The following is a 27,385-nucleotide window of genomic DNA, read 5'->3' on the forward strand; positions in this document are numbered from 1 at the left end:
CGCGCGGAATGCGCGCGCGATTATGAAATTGCGCAGAATCCAGAATCGTGGCGGTAAACACATTGCGTCTCTTCGTTGACGCATTGAATAGGGCGGGGCCATGCCTAATTGCAACGGCTTTGATTGAATGCGTGTTCGGAACAAAGCGCTGTAACGGTTCAGCAGGAATGTCCATTTCGCCGCTTGGAAGCTTGGGCGCCGCTCATTATATCCCGGTCCCTCAGACAGCGTTGGGACATGAGAACGAATTTCTTATATGGATCAGATAGTCCACAGCGCATCTTGGACTGTTTTGACTGTTCTCGCGTACCGATATGAGGTTTATATTGAGTTTATCGCACGTACGGTGCCTGCTGCACAGTTGTCCTGAACTATACAAACAAAGGAATGAGTTCATTGTCCCATCCCCCGTTTTCAAATAGCGCTTGCTACCACTGGGTGATATCGTGAGGACTGTGCGGCGTTCATTCTTACCCGTGGTAAACAGGCGGCTAGACAGCTGACACTGACCACGCGGACGTGCCTACGCGTTATATATAGTTAGTATAAACGCGTACACAGAGCTCGGCGGCTCATTCCTGCGGACTGTCCGGCTGCCCCCGGGGTGGCGTGCCGCCCACGGGCATAGGTGAACGCCCACCAGGGGCGATCAATAGCAACACGGCAAGGACCTCGGGTCAGCCCGCCGGTGCTCTAAATAATAAGCAGTCGCAGCCGGTACAGGTGCGCGCGGCGCGAACGCTTGTGCGCGCGTGTATATGACCTGCCGCGTCGCATGTACTCTCCTGAATTATTGCTGCGTTAGCGGCGAGGGTTGTAAAGGGACGGTGACACGTCGGTATCGGGACACGCCATGGTTGTATAGGCGGATACAATATGATATTTACTATACGATGGGGGGTCTTTGCGACTGTGGTGGAGTGGCGGCATATTTGGCCTCGTCTTTCAAATCAGCGGGCTAGTTTTCAGTACCTCGAGGCACTGAAATCTGCTTACATATCAAAAACCTGCAAGATGTTTTTTTTTACAGTGTCTGTATAGTCCTTATTGAAGTCCAGCGCCGTTCGCAACCTTGACAGGCGCCGTTAACTCGGTCAGTGCTGCAAAAAGAGAACTCATCTTTAGTGACCACTTGGAGCCAATAGCGATTTATGAGCCGTGGTCATGCATGTGCGATGTCTCCCCACTCTTGTGTGCGTACACGTCTAGCGACGGGCGCGCAGAGAGAGAGAGAGAGAGAGAAAGCAAGCAATGCACCCACTAGCTCGCTAGCCACACTTCCGCGAGGCACATAGGCACCTCTCTGCGAGCCACCCCTGCTCTGGGCACTGATGATTTATAAAGGAACCTCTTCGCTATGTAGGTACCTTCGTGCAATATAACCTTCTGCACCTCTGCCCAGGACACCTAGTTTGCATGAAAGCCATCTCAGTGAAAAGCATGTTTCCACTATAAGCACCCATGCTGTAGGCACTAGTAAAGTTACAGGTTATTGTTTTCCAAAGATGGCTTGGCGAGAATGGCACATGCAGCCAAGCTTGAAGAGCACTGACAGTTGACCCCCTAGGAGCACTTTATACGTGCGCTTAACGGTGGTACAGAAACAGACCCGCAAAGGAAACAGATATTAAAATTTAGGCAGACACACAACATGTTTACGTGGGTGAATGCGAAATTATTACAACTCTGTGGATGAAATGTTTTCGAGTGAAGCTTTCGACGTGTATTCAAGGTACTTCTGCTGTTATTGTACTTCATGCTTCACGCAAACCAACTACCATGCTTCGCGCGCTATCTGGGAGCAGTATTCGCCGAAACCTCTGTTTGAAGCCATACAATTGGAGGCACGTATGTTGTAGGTTCGAATCCCTTTCGACAGGTATAGCCTTCTACTTGACTAGATATATGCACCGAGAAATCGTATGACACCACCTGGAACGCAGCACTACAGATGGTTGAGTCACAATTTTGATTATGTGATACTTCGGGGATGCTCGGCTTGTCATATGCGTCATACCGTCATACGGCCACGTCACCATATTTTCGCCCCGCCGTGGTGGTGCAGTGGTAAGACACCCGACCACTGTGCCGGAGTACCCGCGGGTTCGATCCCGACCTCGGCGGCTGCGTTTCGATGGAGGCGAAACGAAGAGGCGCCCGTGTGCTGTGCGATGTCAGAGCACGTTGAAGATCTCCAGATGATCGAAATTACTCCGTAGCCCTCCACTACAGCTCCCCTTTCTCTCTTTCCACTTTCATTCCCGCCTTCCTCCCTTCCCCTACGGCGCCGTTCAGGTGCCCACAGAAACAAGTGTGACAGATAGTGCGCCTTTCCTTTCCTGTGAACCAATTATTATCACCCTATTTTCCTTGCCATCGTTAGTATTTTTATGACCATCTCACGAAAACGGACGAATGACGCCGTGACAAGTAATGATTTCGTATTGAAAATGCAGCGACTCCTCTTGTCTCTCAAAGTCCGATAGAGCTCTCGAAGGCGTCGGCCTTCGAATGCATTCAAGTGGGCTCCCTTCAGTTTTTTTTTTCTTTTTCTTTTTTTTTTTTTTACTTTGGCTGGCTCACCGGAAAATCTCGCATCTTACCAGAGCGGATCTCGATTCAAAACATCCCTCTCTGCTGCGCAGAGTCTTTCTGCCCATAACCCATTATGTTGACACCTCTTTGCGAGACACCCGCACCCTTGCGTTCACGGAGTTACCGGCGCATTTTACTTCCTTTGCTACCGGTGCTGCACGACATCTGTGAATGGTACCGTGGTACCGCATTTCTGCAAATCACGTTGCCGGGCTAGTTGTTTCCGTATGCTAATATTTAAAAGCAATTAAGTCGCTATGTGGAAACCGCACACCAGAGAGGACGAGCACATGGAAATTATAGCATGCCGTGGTTGTGTGCATGCTCGAACGTGATTGCGTTGGCATGCTCTGCGCACGTGCGAAAACGCGCGCCTCGCCCTCGCGGGGGCGCCGTCCGCAGGGCTTGACTAGAGTTACTGTATATGCTACCAAATACCTCTGCATATACAGTAACTCTAGGCTTGACCAGTTCATCATCATCATCACCATCGAAGGTCGCGCGCACTATATGTGGTCCGGTCCACATTAGTGGAGCACGTGTTCACTGACAACGCGTACGTACCCACCGCGAGCTGCGCGCATCTGCTGCTCCCCACTTCACCGAAAAGCGTAGCTGCGCATGGCAAGGAAGGGAGGTGCGCGTACTGCGCAGGGATTGCGCGGTTGTTGAAGGGCCCATGAAAACCTTTTTACGAAGGCTAGAAAACGCTCATGAGCAATAGGTATCCCATCAATCGTAACCGCAACGCAAATATTGTTAAGCTACCATTATTAGCATACCATATGACGTGCACCCTTAATTGGAACCCAGGCAATCCATGTCCTTGGGGCTTGACCAACGAGTTTGCTCCTGCACTGCACATTGTTCTCCGCGGTCTTCGTGTATGTGTCTTTCTCTCTCCTATGGGCCTCTCTTTTTTATTACTGCCGGCAGACATTTCCTTCCTGTTTCGGTGAGGCGCCAGTTTATGCTCGCGACCTTCAACGTTCCGTGCCGAGAGGTTCGTCCACGTCATACGAAGTATATTCCTAAATTACATTACCGTGCAACGATTCCACGTTTCGTTCCAGCGAAGTGCTGGCGAGACACGACTCGTGTGCAACAAACGTGCCGGCGTAATAAATAAAAGTCAATTTCCTGGTTTCTGTGATTCGCCCTGTGGGGAATATATTGCCCTCTAGGAATATCCGAACCATTTTCACTTGTAACTGTTGGCCGTCTTGAGGTTCGTTAGCGCTTTTTGACACGGTTGTAGCTCCTTTGGTCTTGACGGCGGAACCTGCGACGCTGCCACTGTTTGCCGCCCGTATCCCTGACCTTCGCTTGTCGTCTTGTAGTCGGCCCCGACATACATTGCAGCTAGGTTCAGCAGTCAGACTGTCTCGGCTCGATGACGGATGTCTTTCGCGAGTCGGGTTAGCGGGCCGTCACCGTCTCGGCCGCGTGTGATGCATCTTTTGCTTCGGGCTTCCTTGGCAGCCAAGGTCACGTGCGTTTCATTGCAGTGTCGCGAAAGATTTCTCTCATTATTATTTACAGCTCGCATTTCACTTACTCCATTGAGACTATGGTGATCGACTCGATATATATCGAATTAGCTATGGAATCGCTGGAATTGGTCCTCTATTGCCGTTCGTCGGCGCCGGCTGTCGCAGGCGTTTTCGACGGCGTCACGGCCGCGCGGACTTAAGGGCATGCGCCTCAGCATCCAACGGCTTCCTGTGAGCTTTATCGGCGGTCTCGGCAAGCAGTGGCGTTAATCCGTGCAAATTTCAAGGGGATATACGCGTAGCTCTTTACCGGTGTCCATTTTGAATATAATTTTTTAAAAATTTTTCTGAATTATTAAGATATAAAGTTACGAGAGAGAGAGTTAGCGGCTTTAACGGATTGCGGTGCTTTTAACGCGCTTAATTTGTTAACCTGTTATTTACAAAAGTAAATAAATATATCACTAAAAAATCACCAAAGGTACCTGATCAGGTTACTCCCACAGGCGAAAATCGTAACTGGTCTTCATGGTTTAAGGAACAATTCCCAGTTGATACCAGTTAGATCCCAGTTGGATCCAATTTAGAAAAAGGTTCTGAGATGAACGGCGAACCCAGCATCCACACTCTGGCCCACTTTCATAAGGCTTTGCATAACTTTGCAGTGGGTCCAAAAACCAAAGCATAGCTGGGGCAAACACTGACAAATATTTTAATCAATTAAGTCAATTTAATCTTGCCTCTAACACCTCGATGGACATGTGCTATTGCCATACTACACATCCCCCATCGTATTCTGAAGCTATATGTCTTCAGCCTTGTTATGGCACTGAAAAATATCACTCTGCTTGATACGAGGAAACCGGCTTTACCAGTATAAACCTAAGGATGGTCTTCACTTCTTGTTATAAACGCAGGTTGATTCATGTGTTTTTCACACTATCAACCCATCGTGTTAAATTTCCTCAAAATCTGGGCGTTGTCGACGTTCTGTGCTAAATCACGGCCATGGCTTTGGCAAGTGGCAGTTGGCAGGTGTCTTGATGTGCACAGCTGACTGGTTTGCAGGTTGTGTGACATCACGAGACCGCAATAAATGGCCGAGTTGGCAGGTACTGCCAACTTGGGCTTCACCTTTGTGATAGGGGCTTGAGATCAGAATCCAGCTAGCTTGGTTAAAGCAGGCATATATAATATATATATATATATATATATATATATATATATATATATATATATATATATAATGTTGGGTCTTCTTCCCCATTACATGGTACCTTACAAGTGCATGCTAAAGAGTATGCACATGTAAGAAATGAAAGGATAGGTGACACTTATGCTATAGCTAGGTGCTGTACTTAAGCTTTCCCCTTCGAGGGTATGACACAATACACGTTGTTGATTTCCGTCTGCGGCTGCTCTTGCGGTTCCTCGTTCGCCTAGTCCATACATTGCCCCATGGAGACCTCTAGAACATTCCAGTTCAGCTGCGGTGTTTTTTCTACAACATCTAATCCTCGTTCAATATTTTAAATCAAATCAAATAAGTTTATTCAAACATCCTACAATGCTAAGGGCACGGACAAAAAGCCCTAGATGGGCTTTAAAACATTTAGGCTTATATGAGTGGTTGAAGAGACATCCACAATATTCTAATTGGACCAGAAGTTTCAAGAAACTAAAAGTGACTGTGGTGGATATTGCCCAATGTCCTATTCCTTTTTAAATAAAGGGGACTAGATAAGGTGAAGTAAAGGCTTATGCACGCTGCCAAGGCTAGAGTTGCACTTGTCACCGCCTGTCTTGCGCACTGTTAAGTCCTCCATCAGATCTGAACAAGAAAAAGACGCCGAAGGCTTCGGGGGTTTGCGTGGGGTTGACCTTTGAACAGACAGGACTACTTGTCTCAGTACGTCTGAAATACAGATTGGCTCGACCAAAAAAGAAGTGGTTTGAATACTGTAGCGGTGTCTTGCCCATGTTTTGCTGTTTTGCATGTTCAAAATGGGTGCTGTCGTCACAAAAGTTTCTGTGATTTTCTGAAAGTGCTCGAAGCATGCAGGATAATGTTTCGTTGCATTTGTGCTCAGTTTGCTGGTCAGTTTGATTCCTAATTTATGCTTTGAATGCATCTCTGGTGGTTAACAGTTGCATAACTTTTATTGACTAATAAATAATGCAGTGTCAAAAGAGCTTGCACTAATATTCTTGGTAAAAATGCCTACAGCATCTTGGTTCTTGTTACATGGAACAGCTGTATATTGTGCGCAGCCTAACCTGTGCCGTTAGAAAGCAATTCTTTTTTACAATGAACAATGTGAGCTGCTGTGCTGAATGGTAAAAGTTTGTATGCATCTGTGCTATGCTGTGCTCCGAGTGACATTTGAATGCTTCACATATTACTACTCTGCATATGAATGACATAGCTATCTGAATTGTTAAACCTGTTTTCACTGCAGTGGAGCAAACCATTTGTTTAAACTCATTGCTCTTTGTAACAATGGGGTGTCATACTTCATTGCTTTTTCATTTTGCACTCTGTTAGCCGTGAATGAAGATAAATAGCTTGCCATTCGATTATTGTCTGCTGACTACAAATAACCTGAAGTACCCCCCCCCCCCCCCCCCTCCACCCCGAAGCCTGCCTTTTCAATGTGTGCTTGATTGTTTTTAGTATATTGCAAGTGGACATGAAACAGTTATTTGAGTTCTGGAGACTAAATGCAGGTTGTCGTGACATGGGCATTTTTTTTTTTTTTATTACTCAGTTTAAAGCATAAAAATAAAGTGTATTGGTCAACAGAGAAATGCAAGTTCAAATAAACAACAGCCTTTATGTTTATTTAGTGAAGCAAATGTAGAGAGAGGCAATATTTATTGGCCGCCTGACTTGGGCTTCATTGCCAGTTTGGTTTCACAGAGAGAGCGGTTGAAGATGAAGACATTTTTCATTTGCACTCACGCAAAAAAAGTGTGGCAGTGTACACAAAAGAACAATTCATCATGAAGATATTTGAAAGGGAGGGAAAAAAAATAATGAAATGGAGATGTATGAGATGTGTGAGATTACAGCATGGCGCCAATTATGATTATAAAATTTGTTGTCATTACTTTTAGGTGACCCCGTGTGAACCATGCTGTGGTGTGGATTCAGATTTCGTTTCCCCCCGTGTTTTCTGTTTTATATACTACTACTTATTACCACTAGGTACAACAGTTTCTGCCCCAGCAGTATAGTATGCCAGTTGTATTAGTTCAATTTTTTGTATGGAGAAGTGCTTGAAAACGTTTTTCTGTAGCGCAAGTCGTAAATTGCTATATATATATATATATTTTTTTTTTCATGCTTGCTTCCACAACTGACTGCCAAGCTTTGAACAAGGGCATATTTTGAGCACCTACTTTTCATAGTTGTCATGTTATGGTAATTAAGCTGTCCCTTTTTTTTTACCTGTGTGCAGGCAGTCTGGCCGTTATGTGAAGACTCTCTGGAAACATGTTCGCGTCGGGGACATCGTTCACCTATCGTGTAACGAGGTTATTCCAGCCGACATCTTGCTTTTGCGATCAAGTGATGAACAGGGCCTGTGTTACATCGAGACAGCCAACCTGGATGGCGAGACAAACCTGAAGCAGAGGCAGGTGGTGCGTGGATATGCCCAACATGTGAGTGTGATTTCTTCCTATGTGACCACTCGCTTCTCACCAAGGATCTGAGGGTTGTGCATGAAATATATGGTGCCATAATTTTATGCACCTCTCTTTTGTCATGCATTCTTGAGTGCTATGCTTACGAGTGTCTTAGTCATGTATGTCACTGTCTGCATTGTGTGTGTTTAAAGAGCACGCCCCCCCCCCCCCCCCTTTTTTTTTTTTTTTGCATGTAAAACTGATGTTTCATGCTTCAGTTCTTTTCCTCTTTCCTGCTGTGGTAGTGCAGGGGTTAGGGCGCTCGACTATTGTGCCCAAGGATGCGGAATCTGAACCCGGCCGCGGTTTCCGCTTTTCTATGGATGCGAAAAGCAAGGCGTGTGCTGTGTGATGTCAGGGCACGTTAAAAGAACCCCAGATGGTTTAAATTTCTGGAGCTCTCCACTACGACGCCTCTCATAGCCTGAGTCGCTTTGGGGCATTAAACGCCACAAATCAAACTAAACCAGCCTTTTCTCTCTGTGAACTTAGTGCCCTATATACGGCCCTGAGAGCTGTATATTTGTAACAAATATTGTCGGCTTCGTGTTTACACTTAGTGAATGGACTTATTTATGCAGCAAAGAGCCAGCTTGCTCATGCATGCTGGGTAGTTTTTTACGGAAATGTTTAATAATGAAGCTGTACCTGACGATTCATTAATAAGAATCCAATTTCATTCTCACGAAGAGATGCAGGTAGACTCCTGGCTGCTGACTCCTGGCAGTCTCAGCGCTCTCTGTGACGTGATTCGAAACATCAGTACCGACCTTTACATTGAACAGACACCACTTATGACGTTCAGATGCCACGCAACTTGAGCAGATGCCGTTGTAATTGTCTGCACAGAATTCACTTGAATGTGTCATACACAAATTACTTCCTACACAAAATCGGTATACCCAGCAGCCCTCTGCGCTCTACATGTGGTGTGTGTGAAGACTTTGAACATTTGGTGTACTTCTGCCAAAGGTTTATTGCACACCGCAGGACATTGCATAGTAATTTAGGATTAGTTCAGAAGAGAACCTTGCATCTTAAACACGTCTCCGGTCCTTGGTACAATGGATATTCGGCTGCACGGGTCACAAAAGACATTAACTTTCCTTAAGGGCACAGGCCTGATAGGGACCCTTTGAAACTGATTTGTTTGTGTGTATGTACATGTGAAAGGAAAGTGTGTGTGGCAGACTTCTTTCATTCATTTTTTTTTCCTTGCCTTTCCCTTCTTTTTCACCCTCATCAGGAGTAGCAATCTAGGATCAGTACCAGGCAGACATCTTCTGGTATCATTAAAATGTATATCTCTCAACTATAGAAAGTAGCGTGTCTGGCTATTACTCCGAATATTTGTCTTCAGTTCCAGTCTTCATTCCTTTTACAAAGCCTTCTGGTGAAGATGTTCTGTTGGTCTAATATGTTGGAGCACAGGATGATGTATGAACTGCTCTTAGGGACAAAAATATGGCAAAAGAAAGGATGTACAGTTAAACTGTTCATATATTTTCTCCTGTCTTTGCCCTCAAGCCTAGTTTATGCCATGTTACCTCCAGGTAGCATGGCATAAACGCGATGAAGCCTTTACAACGGCTGCTCTTGTATGTAAATTCCTGCTCACCAACCAGCTAAGTTCCGTGGCTTGAGTATTTATACTGTACATGGAGACTTTGCTAGTTTAGATGAGGCAGCTTGTGTGATCATGGCTTTGTCAGTGGTTGCATTTTAATGCTTCTTCCGACTCTCTTGATTCTTTGGCAGAAAAGCAGACTTTATTCTTCTGTGTTTCTTCATTTAGCTGTGCATTTCTTTTCCTATTTCTTGATTCAGAGCAACACCTTCCATCCCCTGTCATTCACAAGCTCAGTGGAGTGTGACCCACCAAACTGTAAAATCTACAGGTTTCATGGATTCATGTAAGTTGCTGTGCATATACGTTGCATGCACATTCATTATGTGCAAAGGTGCCTGTAGGCCTGAGCCCATTTATGCCTAGTTATGATTTATGAATGCAAGGAAATTAACCAATGTCTAAAAACTCATATTACTACTATCGGTACACTTGTTTGTGGTGAAGGGCCCCACAAGCGACAATATGTAGTTTCTCTTTGAGTGCTACATTTAACGAACTAGCACAGTTTTCTTAATTCTGTCCTATAAATAAAGAAATGAATGTGCATAGTTTGTTTTCAAGAGCTTCATAATAAATTGGTCAAGATGGATGTTCACGTGGTTTTTGTGCCGTTTTCCTCAGCTGTCATCCCAATGGTGAGAAGGTGCCTATCACATCTGACAACCTGCTCCTCCGCGACTGCGTACTCAAGAATGCAGACTTCGTGGAAGGCATCGTTGTATATGCTGGTATGTCTGCCACAGTATAATGTTCCTGTGAACGGATTACCATGAAGCAGTTACTGTTCTTACAGATATTTAGTATTGCTCTGTGACGTTTGAATTTGGGTCGCAACAGATTATTTCCTACTTTTTCTTGGAGAAATAACTGTTCCTCTTCTACTCTTTTTTCAAGAAACTTGAGGTTTTAACTCATTTCTTTCAGGATTTGAGACTAAAGCTATGCTCAACAACAATGGCCCCCGGTACAAACGCAGCAAGCTGGAGCGCTTCATGAACAGAGACATTGTGTGGTGCATTGTGATTCTTCTCATCTTGTGTTCTGTTGGCGCAATTGGTGAGTGAGCTTGTCACACATTTGCAGGCATATCTTTTTAGTTTCCTGTTTGCTAATTGTCATTCAAAAAGAATGAAAAAAAAGTCACTTTTATTATCTCTGCCGTCGAACAAAACATTGTAAATTGTGCGACTGAATGAAATACCAGAAAGGAGTGTGCCTCTAGGAGTGGTGGCTATTGCGCTGAATTATCAATAATGCTGCCCTAACTTTTTAATGCACAAGCATTACTATCTGCAGTCTTCGGTTTTGCCAGGGTGGCTCTGGAACCTTCTCTGATCAATCACTAAAAAAAAAGTATTATGTATACATACTCGCCGCCAGTGGGTTTCAAACTCCGGCTCAGGCAAGGATATCAGTTTTGATGGCCACTGCTTAGACCACTGTGCCATTTTGGCAGCTAGTTTCTTCACATGGTGAGCTGCCGGTCTTTTTCACTCTGTGCTTCAAATGTCATCTTTATCTTTTTCTCGGGCATAGTTACACTAAAGACCTTAATTAGGCCTCTTTCATTGTAGTAATAGCTTAAAGCACCCGTTAAATACTTACTGATGACAGCATGTGGCAAACCAAAGCTGAAGGACTCAAGACTTAGCTAAACAAGTGCTAAATCTTGATTGTGCATTTACATTCGTGCATAGCCACCTGCCGCTTAATTTTTTTCTTTGTTCTACACTGCTGTGATGCAGGCTACATATAATATGCAGCGCAGTGACATATAGATTGGACATGATTAGGGGGGGGAGTCGTCTTTAAAGGTATGTTCCAACAGCATTAACGGCTGCCATTGCTGGTTACCCTTGCGGATTCTCCTTCACATTCATGCACATTGCTTCTCGTATATCACTGATCTCTTAATTTCTGCCTCAATAATCTCGCACATGCTAATTAGCGTAAATTAGCATACACTTGTAAGCTACCATTTTATATGCAAGACCACCTGATGTAGATATAACACACCGCTTGAACCAAGGTGAATTAATATGCATTATTGGGCTTTGAGCCAGTGGGCATTGATACTGCTCGTGTGACTTGGGATGCAAGGGTACTGGAAGTTTGCATTACAATTTCACCCTTCGACCTCAATGGCAAAGGCCGAGTTGGCACCACTTGCCAGATTGGCCGTGCCATGCGGTCTCATGACACCACACAACCCAATGACAAGTCAGTGCACGAACGTGTCAGTGGCAAACTATAACCTGCCTGAGCCGTGCCCATGATTTTTTTGCTTGCATTGCAATGGCGATGGTGGGTTTTCTAGGGAATGATTTCTTAAGCACTATCACATTAATATATTTGCCGAGAGAACATTTCAGTGCGTTCTTTGAGCATTAGTTACTGTATGTTAGTATGTGCCCTGCATATTCCAAACAGTGTCTTCGAAAGCAACACAGATGGCAAAAATTTTCCTCACTAGGACTTCATTTTTATTCTCTCCATGCACTAGTCACAAGCTATAATTCATATATGTGAGTGGTAGAAACAGTGAGTCAGAACTCCTAGACACAGGTACGAAAGAATCATTGGTATTGAGGAGATTATAGTTCCTTCCGAGAAATCCCTCTCTCCATTTGGGTGGTGACGTGAAGCAGGAGACAGGATCTCAGAGTGGCCAGAGAGAAAACAAGCCCACACTCCCTCAGACTTGTTTGCTGAGCGTGGAAGCTGCCCTTGCAGTCAAGCTGGTGACTTGTTCAAGATGGCTGCCACGAGATGCTTAGTTCATTATCATATGCCTTCTATATATATTCTTTCAGTAGATATTCACATACTATCACCACACTGATAAGTGTATGCCTGAACCAATGCTTCATTATGTTGGGCCATTATTATCACAAATTAATTCAGCTTTAATGTTTATTTTTATTACACTGTATTCATTTTTTCTTCCTTTTGGAGCATCAGTTTTGAATTTGCTACAGCACTTGAATGTTTAGTCAATTCACTCTCAGTTATAAACTTGCCTTCTTTTGACAGGCTGTGCAATGTGGCTGAGGTCGTACGAGAATCGCCGAGAAGTCATATTTATTCCCTATGAGCAAGAGAACAGATACATACCAGCTGTAGAAGGCTTCATTGCATTTTGGACGTACATAATTATTCTTCAGGTGAGTGCATGCTTTGTGTCCTGCACTGCATGTCATGGTCAGTAATCTCATATTTGCTTGTCGTGCAATTTCTTTGTGTGCATCGACTTATACTCTTTATACGTGAAAATTCATGCAGAAACACTTATGTTTGAAAATTATGGCAACTTCTCATCAATTTATACCATACCATATTATGTTGATTATAAATGGTCATTTTTTGTGTCTTTGCTGTGCTCGTTACCTGTTATCACTTATGATTTGTTTGGCCTATTTATAACTGCTTTTCTTTTCGATGCCCGCAACTTGTTGTACAATTTTTGTATTTTGTTATTTATGCCGCCAGTGTCTAGATCTCATTGCTACATTAATTATATTATGCTTGCTAGGTGCACAACATGAATGTTGATTTCTTTTTATTACTTTTATTCATTATTGCAGTAAATAATGAGTCACAGCTGGAGGTAACGTTTTCTTTGCTTTCCCTCTTGGTGGAGCCCTCATCATCTGCTCAGCTGTCCTACATCACTTGATTGGCCTTGTCCTCTGTGCTATTATGTGCTCGCATTTTGCCTTTTGAATCTGTACCGGTACTTGGACTTGTTGATTCTAGGCAGCGGTTGTGCAGTTTTTTCTTTTTTTCTAAACTTCTGGTTTGTGAGTAACGCATATCTGCAGTTTTTTTTTTTATATCCCTTTAATGAATATTTGACTGCTAGAGTTAATTTATTCATCATGTTTTTCATCATCGACTGTAACTGTAGCAGTATACCACTTTTACTAGTTGCGCTAGATGGTATTGGGGATGTTACAGCACTTGTATAACTGAAAGCTGTCATCACTACTGGTTCATCGCCATTTGAATGTGATTAGTGTGGTAGAAAAATCTGCTTGTATTATTAGGCTTATTCGGGTGGCATCTTAGTTGCTTTACGCCTAGTGATGTAGCATCTTAGCTGCTTCATTTACCTTGCAGCGGCTGCACTTACCATAATTACTGCTTTGTCCTTGATTTCAGGTAATGATACCACTGTCGCTGTATGTCTCAATTGAGATCATCAAGCTAGGCCAGGTGTTTCATATCCACGAAGACATAGAACTCTTCGATGAGCGATCAAACCGACGCCTCGAATGCCGTGCCTTGAACATTCCTGAGGAGTTGGGCCAAGTGCAGTACATTTTTTCAGACAAGACTGGAACCCTCACTGAGAACCACATGGTATTTCGACGCTGCACCATCGGTGGTAGAGACTACAACCACCATCACCCAAGTGTCTCGGAAGGTATACTGACAGCCCGTCTGTGGAGCAGCTGTTTTTGATACAGTTCTTTAATAGCTTGATCAGATGTTGGTTACATGTCGCAGATATGCTCGTATAACTTCTTTGGTAGTCGTGCAGGGAGTGGTAAACATTCATTAGTATATAATGTATATATTTTTTATTTCTGTAAGTTTTATTTTTCATCCTTGGACATTCATTTTGAAGGATATGTATCCATTGCAGTTAGCAGTAACTGCTCCGGTTATGGTAAAAGGAAGGATTTGCATTTGGCAAATATATATGCTATTCAAGATACGCTAGTGTTTTTCACTGCAGTTGAAAGCTTTCAGGGAACGAGTTGTAACTAACTTCGAAAGGGCAGCAATATCTTCTAGACACTGGAGCTTGAAGTCTCGGGACTATGTTTTCAGTTTTTGATACACATTAAGCATGAGATATTTTTATTCCCAAAAGTCATAAAAAGATATTTACAAGAAAAGTGCCTTTGTGGAAGTATATGTTTGCCATGCTCTCAGAATGGCTGGTAATGTTAACAGAGGCATTTTTTAATAGTGATGAATGAACTGCCATCCCACCCGAAGCCTAGACAGAACCCTACCCTTCTTTCAGCTTGGTCACTTAGGTCTGGCAGAAGTATTGGCTGCTGGCTAAGAACATACAACAGACTCCAGATGTTTTTGCTGTTGGTTTGTTCTGTAAAGTAAATATAGACTTTGACGCATAGATGAAAGGTGAAGTAGTATCTTATGATGTTTGATCACAACCTGCAGCTTCCAATAAAGTTTAGTAAGCTTTAATGCTCTGTTAGTTTAGAGACTAGACTTTTGAACATTACATGCGCCGCTTCGCTAGGCTAGGGTTATGCTGAAAGTCTTAGTTTACCATAACTGCACATTTCCTTAAGTTAGGTAATTGTGTAATATTGGCATAAAAGCATGCAAGGAAGCTTACTTTTCTGAACTTTCCTTCCTCTTCTTGCTTCATGTCATATTCGAAATGATGTGGATTCACACTTTTGCTTTTGCATATAGTTGAGGAAAGCGGTAGCCCGTGAAAAAAATTGTCATTGTAGCTGATTGTTGCAGAAGATTCCAACGCAATTATTTCAGAGTGTTAACGTAAGAAAAATAAAGAAATGAACAAATATTGAGGCTTTCGTAATCTGCCTCCTTTGTTCCTTTGCAGCTGAAGAGAATGACATCAAGATACGAAGTTACAGTTGTGGAACCAAGCCGTCTAAGGTGCGTTATCATTTCTTATCATTATCATTTCTTTGTCGGCGAAACTGAATTGAATGGTGTTTCCAGAGATTGTGGGCTTTGTGAGGGCGTCAAATTTCAGGCATTGGAATCAATCTCGGAATGTCTTTTTTTTTGTTTCAACCTCTCTATCTTATGAGTTCTTGTTTCCAAATGCACTTTGTCACATCGTTTTACTCTATCCCTTCCTGCAGGACGACACGGTGTTCACGCTGAACCCTCAGCTGCAAAGAGAGCTGTCCAACATGGAGTACCAGCTACGCATGGATGGAAGTGGTCAGCAGCTGTTTTTGAGCCCCGAGAGTCAGCGAGTGCAGGAGTTCTTTCTGCTCATGGCCACTTGCAACACAGTCATTGTCTCAAAGTACCCGCACAAGGATCTCGTAAGTGGCAGTATTTTATAGCGCTACTCTGGTGTGACAGACACGGGTTGGTTTCCCAAATTTGGTGACATCGATGTGATTCTGACACTGGTCACGTGATCTGATTTTTTCTTAGCAAAGTTCGTGATTCACCCCGAGAATGGACGCAATAAAGCTTATTGAATGTGCCACAGAGCTTATGTATTAACTTTTTTTTTATTCCTGCTTTAAACATTTTCAGCGAGTTACGACGTAGGTTGTGTTATCAGGTGTTGTTAATATACTTTAATTAGCTTCATAGCTGAGAGATTCTACAGGAAGAATGCAAATAAATAATTTGATTGAAACAGGTGATGTAGACGGTAGTATTCTTTGAGAGGAAGGTCTAAGTTTGCTTAAAAAATGGTTTTTGTTAACTATGACGATTGTGGAAGAATGACAAAAAGTATATTTTGAGAAGAACTGCTATTAGCGATGGTTAGGCTGTCTTCTGTCATGTTATGAAAGCCAGTTATTAATCGCAGCACTAATTAAATGTGCCCCTTGTGATGGTGCAGTAATTAAGATGCCCAACTACTGTGTCGGAGTATCCGAGTTCGAACCCAACTACCGGTGGCTCTGTTTCGATAGAGGCAAAACAGAGAGGCATTCATATGCTATGCGATGTCAGTACACCTAAAAGAACTCCAGGTGGTCGAGATTTCCGAAGCCCTCCACTACTGCGTCTCTCATAGCTTGAACTGCTTTGGGATGTTCAATCCCATAAACTTAACTAAACTAAACAAATTGAATGTGTACTTCCTTTATGCCTTCCTGGATATAAAGAACAGTTGGCTGATTTGTGCAGTGGAATCTTGTTAATTTTGAACTTCTAAATCTATTCGAACAGAAGCTATGGGCCCGCCAACATCAAGCGCATAATAAAGTACCCAATTAATTATGATACCACATAATTGCAACAAGTTTTTGTCTTTTTCTCATCTGTTATTGTTTGCACTGTCTGGGATTGGGGGGGGGGGTCCATCGCTGTGCTTTTCCAACCAGTATGCCTTTTTTTTTTTTTACAGATGAACAGCAGTGGGCTGTACCTGAACAATGGTGGCACCCATCCCACATCTCCAGATGGCTACAGGTCCCCTCCTGCTCGCCCACCAGTGTCTCTGCCACCCTCACTGCCGTCTCCCGTCGCTCGCAGCCCAGCCGTGGCCTCAACCCCCTCAGAGTCCCGCGCTTCAACGCCGACACGGCCGCATAAACTGGCCCTGCCATTTCTGAACTTTGTCTCCAGCCCTTCCAGGCGGACCCTGACACCATCTCCCACTCCGAGCCCACAGCTGCAGCCCATCTATGAGGCCGAGAGCCCAGATGAGATCGCATTGGTTGATGCAGCGTCTCGTTACGGCTGCAGACTGCTTCGTCGCACTCCGGACTCTGTCACTCTGATGTTGCCTGGTGAGTGCACCCAGTGTGGATGAAAACAGATAGTGACGGAGAGCTAGCCTTTCAAAAAGCTTTTAAACTTGAACTTTCCATTTAGTCAATGGATTTACAGGAACTTGCTTGGAACTCTGGGCGTGTTCTTGTGTGAACTGCACAAAGCTTGAGCTAGTAAGGGGGGTAAGCTTTAGCATACCTTACCGATAGGCACACAAGCTTTAACCCAAATGGGAGAGCTACGACATAGTTGATGAAGCATTATGTGCAGCAGTGTGCGGGTGTTGTGGGTGCATTCGACACCACTGCATGCCCTCTTTTTCTCCTGTCTGTTTTTTAACCTAATTGTTACCAACATTCTTGGTGGTGTCTGTCTTAGCTCTTCTGTCTTTGTGTGCTGTTGAGCTTTCTTTTAAGAGTGATTTCGTAGGCCGCGAGACTTTCTAGTGTAATTTTTTACGTGTGGCTTTCCTGCCGTGCAGGTGAGGGGCTGATCGAGTACCGCGTCCTTCACATGCTGCCGTTTGACTCGTTTCGCAAGCGCATGTCCATCATCCTACAGCATCCCATCACCAAGGCAAAAGTGCTGTACTGCAAAGGCGCCGACTCAGCCATCTTGCCGCTGCTTGCACCCACCAAAGACCAAGGTGGGAAAAAAAGTTTTGAAAGCTGGTGGTCGGGCATACCAAGGCGTACTTTCACTGTCTGTCCTTTCAGTGACCATCGATTTTGGGTGATCACTTTTCGTATTAGAAACCAAAGTGTTTGTGCCAGCATTCTTTTAAGGCGAAAGCCTTTAATGGCTCATGCTGTCGTGGACAAAATGTGTCCCACTTTTGCGGTGGTTCTGATTGGCCGTGGCGGGATGACGTCATAGAGGTCTCGACCAGTCACAGAGCACCACCACAGTATGCGCGAATGCGTGCCTTATACGACTATATGGCAATCAATGATCGATTACTAATTAATGAGTAATTATTTATTTGTTAACACAATTCATTAACTACTTTATGAAATATTTAAGCAATTAATCAATTACCAATTGAATGATTAATTAATTACTAATTAGTGCCAGTTGCATAGCAGAATGTGGCACTCAGGCTTTTGCCTTTCACTACTTTAGTCACTTAAGTCTCGTAATTTTAACGACACATTAAAGGAGTGGTGATGGCACAATGCAGAGGTCACTGATCACCAGCTGAGCTCATTAACCGAAGGTTGTAGGTTCCAATCCCTTTAAGGTCGTGGGTTCGAGTTCCTTACTCCTACCTCTCCGATCACCAGCCGATCGTGTTAACTGATAGCACACCTTTAGCTTTTACATTTATAGCGTAGTTTGAAACTGATGGGTATTTTGCAGTTTTGATTCGTCATAAATGGTTTGCTGTGACAAATCGAACTGAAGGCTAGACCTAGCTTACTTTTTGCATGTAACATAGTCATACGAACTACCAGCTGAAACAGGGAGCACCACCACGGGTGCCCTGCAGAACAAGGGCTGCAAACTTCCCAGATGCAGAAAAGAGGAGGGGAGAGAGAGGGAAAGAGAGAGATAGAGAAAAGTGAAAACACACAAGGAGAATGAAATCTTGTGTGCTTGCTGAGCAAACAGTTGCTCCTTCTCTTCTGCCTGTGCAAAAATTGTAATGTGCATCATCACACGGTCTTGTAAAGGCGTGACGTGTGGCCAGCCTCGATCACTTGAGGAATGATTCCATTGGTTTGGGAATGCCCATGGAAGTAAGTCAGGGACAGTTCCCATCGTAGCTCAGTTGTTTGATGTGCAACGTTTAGAGTGCAGTGCTCTGTCTCTACTGGTAGCGTGTTATCTTGTTTCCTTTAGTATGGGCTATCTGTAGATTAAAAAAAAACGATCGCCATAAAATCACTCCAGCGCGGCTGTATACAACTTAAAATGTAGTAAGCTAATCTACCCACACGTTCTCAGTCTAAGGTGACCGTTTGTTTCTTCAGTATATATATGTTTTCTGTTTATGTAGGTCTCTCTCTCTCTCTTTTTTTGAAGCACATTTTTTTTTTCTGCCATATCCTATTCTGCTCCGTGAATGTGCTAATTAAATAGGCCTCGTTTAGAGCTAGAGTGAAAGGTTTAGAAGGGTTAGAGCTAATGTTGGTGCAATTTCTTCTTTCTTTTTCTTTCATCTTTCTGTTCACATTCACTACACGACTTTTATTTATATGCCTACTTTATTATCTGAGCATTGGAGCATTGTATAAGTTCATGCAATTGTTGCAACGAAGCCATGCTTAATACCTCTTATTATTTTTTTATTCCTAGCTATGCGTCAAGTGATAATGCGTACCCAGCAGCACCTGAACCAGTACAGCAAGAAGGGTCTTCGTGTTCTGTGCATGGCAAAAAAGGTGAGTGGCCCGCTCGTTCTTTTTTGGTGGTCTGGGTTTTTTGTTTTGTTTTGTTTTGCTTTTTCTCTTATAGAGTGACTGCTGTTAAGTGCTCGATTTTGAAACCAAATGCTTTCTTTACGCTTCAAGTACGCAGACCCTTCACATTATGAGGATGGTCCACCGCACTTGTTTTTTGCAGTGAAACAACCTCAGAGTGTAACGGGAGCATCTGCAAAAAGGCACCATTGCTATTGCATCGCTCTGCACAAAGGGCTGCAGAGACACTGATATTAGTTTCTCTAGCAATCCTTTGACATTCCAGATGAAAGCCACGAAACATTGTCATCTTTTCTTACCTAATTTTCATCTCAAATGTGTAAACATCCATATTCTAAGCATTCGTTAGATAAAGTTATTGTGGTGCTACCAGTTTGTGGCAGTTTCTTTAGGGACGTTCGATAATTTGAACTTTTGAATAATTTGAACACTTCTCCCAATTCCTTGACAAATGCATTAATGAGATTTTACCATATTTTCAATAGCGTTTGCCACTGCATGTTTGGACGGTAACAGCATAGAAAAATGATTACAGCTTCCCTTATACTAGATTGTAGCTGTAGGGTGTGGGTCTGTGGGAAAATAATAGCTACCATTTAGCATATGCTTCCATCATAGTACCATTGTGATTGCTAGCTCCTCAACCACATGCGGATTCCATGCTTTGCTTTACTTTTTTCAAACCTGAAAACTTGAAAGTTACTCTAAGATAACTTGGTGGTTGCTGCCTGGCGTAGTGCTAACCCATAGAGTGTTTGTTGCGTTAGGTGCTGGAAGACGAAGAGTATGAAGAGTGGCTCGAGCAGCACAAGGCCTCGGAACTGAGCGTGGGCGATGCTGAGGAGAGGCTGGTGAGTTCGGCTCGGCTGATGGAGACCAACCTGGAGCTGCTAGGTGCTACTGGCATTGAGGACAGGCTGCAGGAAGGAGTACCCGAGACCATTGCGGCACTGCGTGCGGCTGGCATTGTCATATGGGTCTTGACAGGAGACAAGCAGGTAAGTCCTTTCTTTCTTTATTTCTCTCTTTTTTTTTCTCGTTTATTTGGAGGGATCAAAGAATGAAGCAAACATGTTCGGTTATGGTTTCTTTAATGAATCGTTTTGTGCGTGCCCAATGATCGTCTCTTCCTTTCTGCCATACAGGCCCAGCCTTTATGTCTAGTTGTTTCAGAATGCACTTTCAACAATAAAACAGCACACAGACACTTGAAGCAATGTGTTCATATGTCAGAGCGTAATTACCAGCTGGTCAAAACATTGGTTGGTATGCAGTACCAGCTAACCGCATTTGTGACTTTTCTGAAGCAAAATGTTTGCCAGGCAGCGCGCTTCTACCTTAATATATGCCACAGAGGTGTGCAAAAGGGCGTTAATTTCTGCTGTCACTATTAGGACGCATTATGCATGTTGCAACAAGGATGTACTATTGTCAACCTGAATTTGTTATGTGTAGACGCAATCAGCACGAGCCGGCAAGATTGTTATCCTCAGGGCAGAATGATGATTTGTACAAAATATGCAGCTCTTGAGCGATATGTCTTGCTATACGAGCCCATCACGCTGAAGTTGTGAACTGTGCCTTCTTTTTAAGTTGCCCACGATTGTACTTGCTTCCTTACAAAACCTGTCTGGTTCTCTGGTCATTTATGCTGGCAGCCCCGAAGTGGCTGTAGCAGCTAATTTTTTCTAGCACTTTGACTTAATAATCATGTATTTTTACTCCCCAGCCTGCTGTGGCTGTCTCTATTTCTGAAAAGCGTGCAGAGACTTAAATGAAAGCGGTTGCTTCAGAATTGTATTGAAAGCACGCAATCTGTTTTTTTACCCTAATAGCGCGACTTGACGCTGTGTTATGGACCTAAAAAATCACGAGACCGTCATTATTGTGATAGGAAAGTGGAGATGAGGAGGCACAAAATCAAAAGGGGAATGTTAGAAGCAAATTTGAAAAGAGAAAATGAAAACCACGCTGCTGATGCAGAAATGCTGAATCACATTGTACGATCGTCTACCATTTTTTTTTGTCACATGCAGTAACACACTGCAACGACCATGACAGGGCTGTTTCGTAGCTAAAAATTTCTGGCAAAGCTACACTGGTCTCGTGAGAAATCGTAAGTCTTTGGCTGGGACACCCAAACAGTTTACTTAGCTCTTTTTTTGATTGATCGTACCTAAGAGCAAGAAATGTGTTTACATTGGTTTTGCAGGAGACTGCCGTAAATATTGCCTACTCATGTCGACTGTTCTCGCCAGACATGGAGGTGATCACACTCAATGCTCGCTCACAGGTAAGCTTATGGCAGTATTTCTGACATTAATCTAACATTATTAATGGGCTACAACAGCACGGGAAAAATATTAATTTTGGCGCTAGCGCTAGTTTGATGTTTTGAAATCGTATCAGTTTAATGACAAAATAGAAAGGGTACTAATCAGCAAATTATTGTTGTCAAGCTCTTTGCAGACCTTCCGATCCTTTATCAGGGCATGCTAGTGTCTGAGACCTGTGTGCATTATTAGACTGAGCAAAAAAGCAGTTGCACTGCCAAACCTTGGGAGCATGCCTGTTTTATTTCTGGCCCTTTTTTTTGGCACTTGCAGGAGGCTACCGAGGAGACCATTCGTTTTTACTTGGAGCAGGTTGACCGGTGCCTGACATGCTTTAGTGCTGACATTGATGAAACGCAAAAGCGGAGCTCTTTTTCCACCCTGCTGTCACGACTAGGCAACTTTCTATTTGGGAGGCGTGGCCCAGTGAGGAGCGATGAAGCGGAGGACGATGTGCAGCCACGGTTTGGTGCCTCGCTCAGACATCGGAAGAAAAGGGCGCTCGTCATCGATGGACGCACCCTGAGCTACATCTTGGAGCGCTCCGCAGACCAGCTCTTCTTGCGTCTGGCACAGCAGTGCAGTGTGGTTCTGTGCTGTCGAGCCACACCTCTACAAAAGGTGACCACTGCAATGCAGAGCCATTGCGCAATTCTAGTAGTATTTTGAGCCCTGGCCGTCTTCGAGCTAAATTTCAGGATACAGAATGGCAAGCTCAAGAGGGAAGTTTTGCTGTTTCGAGTACAGTACAGACAACTAGATCTGTGCTTTTCCTAACAGTACACTGGGAATTCCACTGCCTGCTGTACTACCTTGGTATGCTCTTTACAATAGCTTTCTATCTGAACGTTGGCTGCTAACTTTCACTTGCAAAATGGAATCTAGGAATGCAGTTAAAATCCGATGGCCAGGGTCAGAGAAGCTGATGTATGCATGTTTGCGACTAGGCGATGTGTAGAAGCATATCTCACAAATCATGCCGACTTAGCCCATCCAACATTGGAGTACCCTGAAAGATTCTTTTGCTGTTTCTAAATTGGCTGTAAATACAGAGTTTAGCTTTGCAATGAGGATGGTTTCACATTAACATTCTCTTTTAAGTATGGGGCCATTCAGTAAACCACCATATATTTTTAAATCTCTCCATGTGAGAATGTTTGTAGCTTATCTTTGATCTGCAGGGCAAGAGATTTTGAGGTCAAACGAGTAAATTTATTGTCACTTTCAGCGAGTGACACTTGCCATTAGTGTCGTTCGCATCAGGTCACATGATGAACTGATGAACCTTAATGACACTCACTGCGGAACGCACTCGGCGCGAAGGGGGTTTGGTGAACTCACTACACTTTGTCTGGCAGGCGAGTGTGTAGTCTCGACAGCAGGGTATTCGCATATTACTTGTACACTTTTTGAGAATTACAATGTCTTGAATGGTTATCCTAATTTCGTGAGTGTGTCTTTCACTAGGCACCGGATTTAAGCTGTCGCCAACTAGAAACAATGCACACACTTGAACAGCTAATCTCGTCCTCGGTTCTTATGCTAAAGCGAAGGCGTTCGCCTACTGCTGTGCTTCAATGGCTTGCGCATGACATATTTAGGCTCAATCTCAAGCAGCATCAATGAAGTTGGAGGTATTTCTAACTCTGTGTCTAGAAAGTTGTCAGACAACACGGCAACAGTTCGATCAAGCGCCAGCTGGAAGCAGCACCGCTTTTCCTCCCGCAACCTGCCCGCGCTAAGCCTCGCCGCCACCGATGTCAAAAAAGCGTGCTAAAATTTGTCTTTCTTGTAAATAATAAAACCTGGAGTATAGTGGTCAAGAATGAACCCTTCTTGGGGATCGTTGACCCGTATCGAGTGGCTATAGTAGGAGTAATAGCTGGGATATACTAGCAAAATTTGTGCTTGCAACTTCATAGCAGAGCGGCTTACCAGGTCAGCTAGTACATGTAGGCTAGCTTCGCTGCTAAGTCATCGTCGAATTGAATCGCACCTTCCTCTTATCATCAGACAGTGACAATAAGGCAGTGCCACAAGTAAGCCATATATGCTATTAAGGTGGCTAATACGAGAGGGCTGCCCGCTGATGCTTCGATGCAAAACAAACTATAGGCCTAGCGACGACCATGGAGGAGCGCACGGCCTAGCGCTGCCTGCCCCACACGTTCTGCTGGCCTCGGGTGATCGCTGGCGGCACTACTGCGGAGAGCTAGAGGAATCCGGTGCTGTGAACGTTGCAAGCTTCTCTCCTAATTTCATGATGCGGCAGGGACTGGGCCTCTTTTGATGTTATGTGTTCAACGACACGCCATGCAAATACTGTTAAGAAGTGACGATGCTGCCGTACATGGTTGCTGCACTGCTGGGCAGTTGAGGCTGCATAGAAGCGCCATAGGACAAGCACTGAGACACTGCCTATTATTATTTCTTAATCTCAAAACATGATTTCGTGTGAAAAATGCACGCTGCTCTGAATCAGACCAGCTCGTGCATTTTTCACTCTCGAACACTGGTGACTCCACTCCGTACGTAGACTCTTCCATTTTCTCGGTTAACGATGCAAATCAATTGTAAAGCTAGGTTCATGGTAACCGAGGTTAGCAGCATAACTATATATCGTAAACATGGTCGATTTAGCATTTGAACAGCAGTAACCACGTTAGCAAAAAGCGTGGTCAAGCATGCCCATGCAACATTGCAATGCTTGTTAGTCAAGACGTCAAAACCCTGTATTCAGATGCACGAATAAACTATGTTAGCTTGGAGTAATTGTGCTTGCAATGAAACTGCATTTTAAGGATATTTTCCCAAAGATAAATTAATTTTTACTGAGGGCTGCAGCATCCGTATCGGCACTGCTGTCATTTCAAAATGACACTTGTTTTTTGCCATGTGACAGCAAGCACTGATAGTGTCATTCTTTCTATGTAAGTGCACTTTGTGAAAGTGTCCCCGTAAACTTGCCTATTTGACCGGGTTGTTATATGCTCTATTAGCAACAGAATCTGATGGAAGTGTCCAAAACAGTAGCCCCGAAAAATCATTGGGACGTCATCTGGACAGTGATGTGGCCGCAGTGGTCCTGTAGTTAGCCGTTGCAGTATATACATGTAACTACTGCTACTCTACTTTAATCCACCTTAATCCATCTCAGTCTTTCACATTCACTGCATGCAAGAAGTCCTAAGCGTCCTTCGTAACCTTTTGGTGTGCTTGCACGTATCACTGGAAAAGTAAAGGCGTTTGCTGCGAGTCTTGATTAATTGCAAATCAGGATTTTACTTCTTTTACTTCTTTTTTCAGGCTTGCGTTGTGAATCTCATTAAGGACAGACTGAATGTGCTGACCCTTGCCATAGGTGAGTCCTGCTATGTCTATGCACAGCCTCTGTTTGTGGCGTACACATGTTCTCATTGTCTCCACAAGAAATGCAGGTAACTCGTACTGTAGAGCTCGAAGGTATGGAGAATGACATAAGCTCAGCTGCGTAAATTTCAGAAGCGCGATGTCGGAAATGCACAGATTCTGCTTCAAGGGCACCGATGCATGAATATCAGTGTAATCAGGTAAAAGAATGTGAAACAGCAAAATGAAAAACTGTGCGAGCTGAAATTGAGCACATACGAACCAGGACTATGAAATAAGAAACGTGTGCGCTGGTTATTTCCAAAATAAATTGCATCCTATTAGCCTATGTCTCCGTTTTTTTTTTTTTTAAATTGAGCTCCACGAGCTGATACATACAGCAGCCCACATCACAGCCTTCACATACATCTTCTTGCTTTGCATGTCCCAATAGCTTTCAATCGGTCTTACTAAAGCTGATATGGTGGAAGCTTTTAAAGAACACATTACTTGACGTTGAAATTGTGGTGTTAGGGTTGCTAATCATAGGCTCTAATATTTTTTTATGTATCCAATCACAAAGCTGATGGTGACTGAGATTTAACATGTTTGTTTACCTGCTTGTTCATACAAGTAATAACTCTAAAATGCTTTTCAGAATAGCAAAGCACGTTCAGCAGCTTCTAATGATGACCAAAAAGAAAGTTTGTTGCATTTTCAAAAGCAATGAAATCTCTAGGCTTTTTTTTTTTCTCTATGCTTCAAGGTTGTAGGCTTATTCGATTGCTATAGAAGCACCAGGCTTAGCAGGCAGATTGCTGAAGGGAACTGAGTCATAAAGAACACGTTTTGTAGCTTAAATGCATCCGTTCTGCAGTTATACCCTTTAGAGCATGATAATATGAAGCATGGAGACAGTGACTCTTGGTACATTACACCCTTACTATTCACATAAGATCATGAATTTCCCCAAGAGCTAAAGATTTTTTTTTTTGACACTTTGTATATTTACGATTGCAGGATGCTAGTCGGGCAAGAGCAACTGAGTTTCTGCCGCTTTTTCTTAGACCTGAATTGGGTGCTGTTCTAATTGTGATTGGCAAGGTAGGCAGCGAGTGCTTGACCTTGTTTGAGCACGTGGCGTTTGCAATGCTGAGCCCTGGTGGCGCTGGCCGCATTGTCCTTTCAGGTGACGGTGCCAATGACGTGAGCATGATCCAGGCTGCCGACATAGGTGTAGGCATCAGCGGCCAGGAAGGCATGCAAGCCGTCATGGCGAGCGACTTTGCTCTAGCCCGGTTTCGCTACCTCGAGCGATTGCTTCTAGTCCATGGACACTGGTGCTACGACCGGCTGGCCCGGGCTGTAGTCTACTTCTTCTACAAGAATGCTGTAGGTTACTCCCCACCACCTACATATTTCGCACTGTCACCGTTGCATTCTTTCACTCATACTTTATTTTTGAAATATTCAATCACCAATGCATTGCTTATATCTATGGTTTGGACATTTTTGGTTTAAGGGGAGAAAGTGCACGAATTCAGTTTTCCGGATTTGATTCCAACCAAAAAGGTTCAGTATTCTCGACATGCAAGATGCAGCTAGCTGCTGTCGAGTGCTAGTTATAACTCTCAGTCAGAGTTGAAAATTAGCCAAGTAAAGAAACATGGTGCGACGATTTCACTGCTGGGCGCAGTTGTGTGATTTGGGGCGTTGCTCGGCTTGCATATACACCTGTGAAAACTGAGGAGCACCACATCCTCACTGCTTGCTAGGAAAGCACTGTTTGTTTTTTATCATCACCCACTTCGAGCAATTTCAGTCAAATACTAGGTTAAAGCGCACTTGAAACGGCACTAAAGCGGTAATATTCTAATGCCAGAAATCTATAGAGGTGGTCTTTGCAAGTAGTCTAGTCAGATTTGGAAGCTTTGCGTGGAGTCTATTAATTTATAAATAATTTTCAAAAAGTGGTCTTGACAACTGCTCGCAACCGATTAGGGCGACACATGCCAATGCGCAAGCCTGCTTTAATGATGAGGAGGACGTAATTTTCGATCACCGATATGATCGGTGCGAGCGAAGCTAGCCTACAAATCTTTTTTTGGAAGGGACTGATGGGATACTCGCTGCTTGTGCTTGTTTTCTGGTTTTAGTGAATAGCTTTTAATGGGCCATTTAATCAGTTGCGTGTAGGACCCTGACATGACCCTGTGTATGGGGGGCACTAAAAGGTGCGTTCTGGCTACTGCTGCAGTTGAGTGGTAGTTCCATTGTTCCCATCGACGCCTAAACCAGGAGATGCCCGGCCCTCTCCTTCAACCTAGCACAGCTCGATGATAACATGTCTACCTAGCTCTTAGGAGTAAACTTTCACTTGCGTTTTTGTCT

General features: G+C 43.8%; 1 protein-coding gene across 2 annotated transcripts in view; it reads left to right on the top strand.

The window, feature by feature from the left end:
- The window catches only part of LOC146191522 (phospholipid-transporting ATPase VA-like), a 135,632-nt gene that overhangs the window by 95,224 nt on the left and 13,023 nt on the right, over positions 1-27,385 (top strand). For both annotated transcript variants that reach the window (XM_084602034.1, XM_084602035.1), the window contains exons 3-18: positions 7,550-7,754; positions 9,606-9,691; positions 10,030-10,136; positions 10,333-10,464; positions 12,442-12,572; positions 13,570-13,834; positions 15,020-15,075; positions 15,288-15,476; positions 16,523-16,907; positions 17,372-17,536; positions 19,189-19,274; positions 20,081-20,311; positions 21,526-21,606; positions 21,920-22,267; positions 24,953-25,007; positions 26,184-26,386. In XM_084602034.1, coding sequence (XP_084458160.1) covers positions 7,550-7,754; positions 9,606-9,691; positions 10,030-10,136; positions 10,333-10,464; positions 12,442-12,572; positions 13,570-13,834; positions 15,020-15,075; positions 15,288-15,476; positions 16,523-16,907; positions 17,372-17,536; positions 19,189-19,274; positions 20,081-20,311; positions 21,526-21,606; positions 21,920-22,267; positions 24,953-25,007; positions 26,184-26,386 — 2,725 coding nt within the window. The remainder of the gene's footprint in view (positions 1-7,549; positions 7,755-9,605; positions 9,692-10,029; positions 10,137-10,332; positions 10,465-12,441; positions 12,573-13,569; positions 13,835-15,019; positions 15,076-15,287; positions 15,477-16,522; positions 16,908-17,371; positions 17,537-19,188; positions 19,275-20,080; positions 20,312-21,525; positions 21,607-21,919; positions 22,268-24,952; positions 25,008-26,183; positions 26,387-27,385) is intronic.

This window comes from Amblyomma maculatum, chromosome 4, assembly GCF_055883805.1.
Source record: "Amblyomma maculatum isolate TAMU_Amacu chromosome 4, ASM5588380v1, whole genome shotgun sequence".
In the NCBI taxonomy this organism is placed as follows: Eukaryota; Metazoa; Arthropoda; class Arachnida; order Ixodida; family Ixodidae; genus Amblyomma; species Amblyomma maculatum.